The sequence below is a fragment of the Sinocyclocheilus anshuiensis genome, unplaced genomic scaffold (assembly GCF_001515605.1).
Source record: "Sinocyclocheilus anshuiensis isolate Anshui unplaced genomic scaffold, SAMN03320099.WGS_v1.1 scaffold877, whole genome shotgun sequence".
Taxonomy (NCBI): domain Eukaryota; kingdom Metazoa; phylum Chordata; class Actinopteri; order Cypriniformes; family Cyprinidae; genus Sinocyclocheilus; species Sinocyclocheilus anshuiensis.
The window spans coordinates 1,001,122-1,009,341 of record NW_015557181.1 but is presented as its reverse complement, the minus strand read 5'-3'; the positions used below and the strand labels follow the sequence as shown (position 1 = coordinate 1,009,341).

Genomic DNA, 8,220 nt, shown 5'->3' with positions numbered 1-8,220 from the left:
TTTTTTTGGAAAGAAATTATAGAAATTTATACTTTTATTTAGCAAGGATGCTTTCAATTGATCAAAAGTGATGATAAAGACATTTATAATGTTACAAAAGATTTATATTTCAGATAAATGCTGTTCTTCTGAACTTTCTATTCATCAAAGAATCCTGAAAAAATTCTACTCAGCTGTTTTCAACATAATAATAAATGATTTTTGAGCAGCAAATCAGAATATTAGAATGATTTCTGAAGGATCATGTGACTGGAGTAATGCTAAAAATATAGCTTTGAAATCACAGGAATAAATTGCATTTTAAAATATTTCCAAATAGAAAAGAGCTATTTTAAATAGTAAAATTATTTCAAAATGTTACTGTTTTTGCTGTATTTTGGATCAAATAAATGCAGGCTTGGTGAGCAGAAGAGAATTCTTTAAAAACAATAAAAATCTTACTGTTCAAAAACTTTTGACTGGTATGTTGGAAGATATTAATAATTAATAAGGTGAGTCTGAAATGTTTATTTGACAGTGATTTCACATTTCTTGTTTGTATGAAGGCTAAATACAAATAAAAGGTGAACATTCATTTATTTGTGCTGTTTTTTTTTAAGTATTATATGGTTTTATATGAGGTGTCATAGACTTGGCAAATTCATTTTTCATAAGTTTGTATGCACAGACATCTGTTGTGGGCGTTCTTGGCAGTTTTTACAAGGCTTTTTTAAATAGTGTTCATATCGATATCGGAATTATATCGTATCGACCGAAATTAAGAAATATATCGTGATATAAATTTTGGCCATATCGTCCAGCCCTACGTAAACCACACGCTTTCAGCCCCAGGGACTTCTGGGAAAAAAGGATTGTTGATTGGAAAACATGGAACAACAGGACATGATTCAACATTCCCGTCCATGTACAAACGCACTGACAAGTGGTACTGTATGGTAAATTTCACACCACTAAAAACAAGTTTTCATAAGCCAAGCCCCACAATTTCAACAATGCCAAGAGTTCATCTCAGTACTCCACACACAGTCAATGAGCAGACAGAAGAGTAGCTACATTAAAAGGCACACAACACTGCAGATAAAGGATATATTTAAGTATTTTTCTTCTACTCTAGGAAGTCATTTGCATTCCTTAGTCGTAACTAGCTCCCAGAGGGAACTGAATAAAACAGCAACACTTATAGACGGAAATGCAGAAACGTTCTAGCTGTAATCTTGGATCTAGTGTTCACGCTTTTAGCCGCGAGCTGGATGGCTTCTTATCGGAAGCAGTGTTTCAGAGCGGGCCTCTGCCATAGTCAGCAACAAATAATTAGTGGTGTTTGCTAAGATAAGAATTATTACAAGGGTGAATTCTGGTAAATTGGGACACTTTGGCCATTGAGATGACTGGGAGAAAAATGTCCCAAATAACCGAATTCACTCTGTTACTCGTTTTAACAGTTTGTAATAAGGATTTGAATAAACTTCTAACCCGAGTATTACACTTTAGCATGCAACTCTCTACCAACCACCAATGAATGATTCATGCAATTAGACTGAAGGTTTTTGCTTTGAAGCCAATAAAATGTAAGAAAAATTCTCATAGACTTACAATAAAAATGATATTATAGAATCCTGCTAGAATCCCTAGCAACTGCATAGCAATTCACTTAAAAAAAAACATTACAACAAACTTATTTAGACTTACTTGCTTAACCCAGATTCCACTCCAAGACAGTATTAGAACAAACTCAATCTCCAAAATGGCTTAATTATCATAGAGAAGAACAAAGTCAACAGTTATGTTGTTTCTGCACCACTTGATGGCAAAGGGCTATCATTTACAGAATAGGAATAGGTGTAGGACCAACTCAGACAATGGGTTGTTTGAACATACAAACCATAGCTGTTACAACAGGAGCAACTTCATTTACATTAGGGGTGGTAACCTGTTTAGGATGTTCAGAGATTTTTCTGAATCCGCTGAATCAAGCCATGTACTTCATCACTGCTAGATCTTCAACATCCTCGTCATTTTATCTTACAAGCCACATAACATTCTGGACAGCGTTGTTATTGTTAACTAAAATTAAAACTATTAAAAATTGCTTTGGTAATTTAAATAAAGCTCAAATAAATTGTTGCTTTGGCAAATAACTTAAAATAAGTTGAAGTTGAAGTACTGAAATTTCTAAGACTAAAACTGAAATAAAAATAAACTAAAACTATATAGAAACTACACAGAAACTTACAGAACTACATAGAAATATACAATAAATACATTCTGTCCGCATGTCATATGTGGATATTTGTAAATCGTGGCCGGGTGTTCTAATTCATTCCTTCCTGTTAGTAAAATGTGGACATGTACTAATTTGTTCTTTCGTTTTACTAAATCGTGGCCCATTGTACTAATTCGTTCCCTTGTTTTAATAAATTGTGGCTACATTGTACTAATCTGTTCATGTGTTTTAATTAATTGTGGCTACTAATTCGTTCATTCGGTTTACTAAATCAAGGCCATGTTGTACTAAGTTGTTTTCTGGTTTAGATAAATCGTGGCTCATTATACTCATTCTTTCCCTTGTTTTATTAAATTGTGGCTACATTGTACTAATTTATTCTATCATTTTGACTGAACTAAAACAAGGGAACTAATTTGGTCACACTTTAGTTTAAGGTCCAATTCCCGCTAACAAACCATTAACTACGACTTTTGCCTCTATTAAGCTTCTAATTTGCTGCTTATTAATAGTTAGTAAGGAAGTTGTTAAGTTTAGGTATTGGGTAGGATTAGGGATGTAAAATATGGTCATACAGAATATGTGCTTAATAAACAACCAATATGTTAATAATAGGCATGCTATTATAAAACGGATAGTTCCGGTCCTTGATTCTGATTGGTTGAGCCGCGTTCGAAGCTGTTGTAAATTACACTACAAACATACACCTTTGTTTACTTCTGTGTGTTGCGCGGCAACCACTTTGTTGGAACCACAACTGTTTCTGAGGAACTACATTGTTTGGCGGAAGAATACTGTTTTTATTTATATCATTACACTTTATTTGCTCTGTTTTATTCTGTGAAACCTTACTACGTATATGGAATAACTGTTTTATAAAGCAATAAGCCCCGTGAAGCCGTGGTTACAGTTAATTTATAACAGCTAAGCGGGTTTTAGGCACTCCGATTCGCGTCATGCCTAACAACGCCCCTTAGCTGTTATAAAATCACTGTAAACCATGGCTTCACGGGGCTTATTGCTTTAATAAACAACTAGTTAATAGTGAGAATTGGTCCCTATACTAAAGTGGTACCCTAATTTGTATATCATGGACACGATTTCCCAAATTGAGGGGATGAATTAATAAACTGGGGGAACAAATTCTTAATTGGCCAGGATATATATTATTCCTGCATGTCATGTGTGGGGCTCTGCAGAAATTACATACAAAAACAAAAACCCAATAATAATCACGAACACACAAAAAATGACTAAAACTAAAATGAAAAAGAACTTAAAATATAAAAAATTATATTTAAAATATCAATAAATAACACTATATTAGTGACAAAATAATGCTAAAAAATAAAAAACACTGGTCCTGTCAACAACCCAGAACACGCTAATATCAAAAAGTAGTGAGAGCAGTATTGGCAACACAATTTGATATATTTGTAGACCAATACACAACTACCTAGCAACCAATCAGAACACTCTAGCAACTGCAATGTGTTAACAACCCACTTAAAACACTTTAGAAAGCACACTGCAGTGCACTAAATACAGTACTACAATGAACACCTTGGCAACTCCATAGCAACACCTTAGCATTGCAGCTGCAGATTTGCATGGGCATATACCACTCACAAAATGTCAAATCTTGCTATAAAATAACTCCGTCCAAAACTTGTCCATTATAGCAATACAAGTGTATAACTGTCATGCCTTTATAACATATTGAAGGCAAACTTTAACTTTATGAACGAGCACATGCAGGTGTGTTCGCACCTCACCGTTATATATTAACTCCATCTGGCCAGAGCTGACTTACAGTACAGAGGTACAGCCGACGTGACACAGACAGCATGTCCTTGAGGCTCAACTCTAATGGACATTGTACAACACACGCAGCCTACACAGATCTCAATGACTCAAAGCATGTTTCAAGCTAAAAATTAAATGCTTTAGAAGTGATGCTTTCTTTTCAAATAAGAACAACAGATACACTGCAAAAAATGATTTTCTTTCGTTTTCCAGTACAAACATCTAAACATTCTTAAATCAGGATACTTTGAGAAACAAAATGACTTAAGATATTAGGTCTTGTTTTCCAAAAAAATAATTAAAATGAAGGTCAAGAAAAGGGGAAAGAAAACTAAACTTATTTCTAAGGGAAATCAAGATTATTTTTTTATGCAAGCCTGTTTCCGCCACTGAATAAAAACAAAAAAAAAGCGAATTGTGGCTTTTTATCTCACAATTCTGACTTTTTTTCCTCACAATTGCGAGTTTACATCTCACATTTCTCAGAATTGTGAGATATAAACTTGCAATTGCGAGTAATAAAGTCAGAATTGCAAGATATAAACCGGCAATTCTGACTTTTTTTCTCAGATTTGCATGATATAAACTCACAATTGCCAGAAATAAAGTCAAACTCCCAACCATGAGAAAAAAAAGTATTGCTTGTTTGTATCATGCAATTCTTAGAAAAAAGCCAGAACTGTGAGATAAAATGTCGCAATTGCTTTTTAAAAAAATGTATTCAGTGGCGGAAATGGGCTTCCATATTTTTCTGACCCAACTGGCAGGAATTTTGTTTAAGCTCACTTAATTTGATACCTGTTCAGAAAACAAATGTAATATCTTATGTAATTTTGCTTCCCAATTAAACATATCTAGATTCAAGAATTTTTCGATAGTTTTACTGGAAAACAAAAATACGAAAATAATTTTTGTAGTGTAGTACCTTTTCTTTTTTTTACTAAAAAAGACCTTATCTACACTGCAATAAACAGTCTTCTTAGTTCTTAATCATTATTTTTGTCTTGTTTTCCAGAACAAATATCTAAAATTCCTAAATCAAAATGAATTTACTTAAAAAGCACAATAATTAAAGATATTAAGTCCTGTTTTCTGAAAAAAATAAAAAAATAAATCTAAAAATTAAGTGAGTTAATGCCTGAAACAAGAACAAATATCTGTCAATGTGGAAAGAAAAATAAACTTCACTCAAAGTAAAAACAAGATTATTTTTCCCTATATTTTTCCTATTGACAGATAATATACTCATGTTTTAAGCATAAATTAATTTTGATAAATTTTTTAGAAAACAAGACTTAATATCTTAAGACATTTTCATTTTCAAATTAAATGTATCTAGATGTAAGAATTTTAAGATATTTGAACTGGAAAACAAGACACAAAAACAGCAAGTAAGAAAACCTCTTTTTTCAGTGTAGTTTATGTCATGCTTGTTTGTTTGCACACACAAGATCAAATCTACCGCCTGTATCCGTTTCCACTGATCACTGAAAAGCAAACAACAGGGTGGTTTGGAGGACTGGACATGTATATTAATCAAAAAGTCAAAATACTTCAGCAAATGGAACCGGACTGGGGCAAATTCAAACCGACACTTTTATAACTGGATGAGTGCAAAACCAGCAAGGATCTCAAAGCAATGCTGCATTGTGAATATAGTCATGGCTAAAGGATCGAGAGTATATTTGTCAAGCCAACCTCCATACGAGGAGACGGGGGAGATCTGTAAGGGGTACAGGTCGCTGGAGGTCACGGCCTGCTCCTCGTTTTCCGTCACCACCTCGATGGTCTGACACACGTCCGGCAGATCGTTGATGATCAGGTGGTCGCCTGCAGGAGAAGGAGAACAGGGAAGAGAGAGTAAATATGGAGAACAGTGAAGTGGGAAGTGAACGTGTTTCTTAAGGGGGCGTGAGCCAAATCTGTGTCATTTTTCACTCTGGACGCAATCCCTCCGGTCCACGTAGCAGAACTCTATTTCCCATGACTCCGTAATGTAATGATGCAGTGGAAACAAGGTTAAAAACAAATTAACCGGCTGTAAGGCTTTTTGTAAATCAATTACGTTGCAGTTGATTTTGCTTTGCCAATTCCATGTGTATCACAAACCCCACATGACTAACAAAACAAACACATGCTAAGCTCACCTTTTACCCCGATCGAGTGCGTTAGTGAGATTGAAGGGGGAAACAGAGAACAGTGGACGTGAATAAACAAACACAGTAACAAGGAGATCTGGAAAAACAGGTCCACGACAGAATGATAGGTGTAGTGTGATCAAATCCCATCCCAAATATAAAAGACGAATCGCACTTAAATCTGTCAAGAACATGCCTAAGTTGAATGTCACCTCAAAAAAATCTAAATAAATTAGTAAATATATATATATATATATATATATATATATATATTTATACTTTGCATAAATTACATATGTATTTGTATGTTGTGGTAGCACTTGCTGTACTGAATTAAATTCATGTTGATTTATCCTGTTGTGTCTGGATAGGACGATTTTCATTAATATAAATAAAATTATTATTACAGTATGGGAATTTGGTGGGGAAAACTGGCATGAAGATAATGGCCATAATTATATATAATTTTTTCTTTAAGCAAATATAATTTCCTTTTTTATTATGGGGTGAAATATGACCCAGAATTTGACCTCCACAATCTCCAATGACATAACCTTTCACAAAACCTTTCCTTTATTATGTCACTAACTGTTCATTTAACGCCAGCCATTCATACAATTCAATAGTAGGCAAATTAAAAGGCTCTTTACTAACTCAGACCGACAGCATAGTGACTCACTGGGTTTACATGTGTAGGTGCTATGAATACGGCTGCTGGCATGAGGAATAAAACTTACTCTATAGGTCAAATTCAGTGTCATAAGTAGATAACGTCTATAAAGTTTTTGATTTTGGAGATTTGTGAAGGCAGAGAACTGTGAGAGAAAGTCAAACAGCTGTGAAGTGATGCATGTGTTAAACTAGGATAGGAGAGGCACAGCTAAATAAACTCCGGCTGTTGTGAAGAAGAATTGCCTGAAGAATTCTGGGTATTTGCAAAAAGTGGCTGAGGAACACAGAACAAACTGCTGTTGTGTTTCAAAGGCCCTTACATATTCTCTCAAACCACAAGTCATGCTTTTTTGAAGAGAATCCTAAAATAAACTTGAGAGATCTTTTAACAACTTAATGTGTAATAATAATACAATTGAAAAAATATATATAAGAATGAATATTTGATACACACAAAGTGTTCAGAGAGTTCAGAGAAAAAAAAAAGAGTTGTTTTTAAGGGTTATTTTAAGTTTTTTCTTGTGATCTGGTTGGACAGAATTTAAACGGGTAATATATTTATAACAAATATTTAAAATAATAATAACAATAATAAAATATATATTTGAATAAAATATTCATTGACTTTATTTGCTACATACATAAAATATTATTAATAATAAATACACAACAAGCCATTCAAAAGTGTTACATTTTAGGGTTGTTTTAAGTTTCTCTTTAAAAAGCATGACTTGTGCTCTGGTTGGACAGAATTCAAAAGGGTAATATATTTATAACAAATACTATATTAATAAAATTCATATTTTTTAAAAGAGAAACTTAAAAAAAACAAACATAAAACCTAACACTTACAATAGCTACCAATACCTAATACAACAATAGCTTGAAGTGTATTTATTATAATTATTTTATTAATAATAATAATAATAATACATTATTATTAGTAGTAGTAGTAGTACTTTTCATACGTATCAAATATCTTTTCAAATATTTGGGTATTGTTATTATTATTATTATTAATAAAATATATTCAATTATAATAAATAATATAAATGTTTCAGGGTTATTTTAAGTTTCTCAAATTTTAATACTCCCTTGAATAGCAGTTATGTAAAAAGTTGAGTAAACAGGGGGGTATTCCAAAAAGCAGGTTATGTGACATACCCGGGTATGTTTGAGGATAAGCGAGTGGATAACTTAAAGGGTTAGGTTCATCCAAAAATGAAAATTAGGCTGTACATTACTCACCCCCGATGCATCCTAGGTGCAGTGTTGGGGGTAACACATTACAAGTAACGCGAGTTACGTAATCAGATTACGTTTTTCAAGTAACTAGTAAAGTAACGCATTACTTTTTAATTTACAAGAGAATATCTGAGT

The 8,220-nt window shown here is 33.2% G+C and overlaps 1 protein-coding gene across 3 annotated transcripts in view; it reads right to left on the bottom strand.

Annotated features, from left to right (window-relative positions):
• The window catches only part of LOC107678646 (interferon regulatory factor 2-like), a 23,339-nt gene that overhangs the window by 7,190 nt on the left and 7,929 nt on the right, over positions 1-8,220 (bottom strand). For all 3 annotated transcript variants that reach the window (XM_016473996.1, XM_016473995.1, XM_016473994.1), the window contains exon 7: positions 5,729-5,860. In XM_016473996.1, the coding sequence (XP_016329482.1) occupies positions 5,729-5,860 (132 nt within the window). The remainder of the gene's footprint in view (positions 1-5,728; positions 5,861-8,220) is intronic.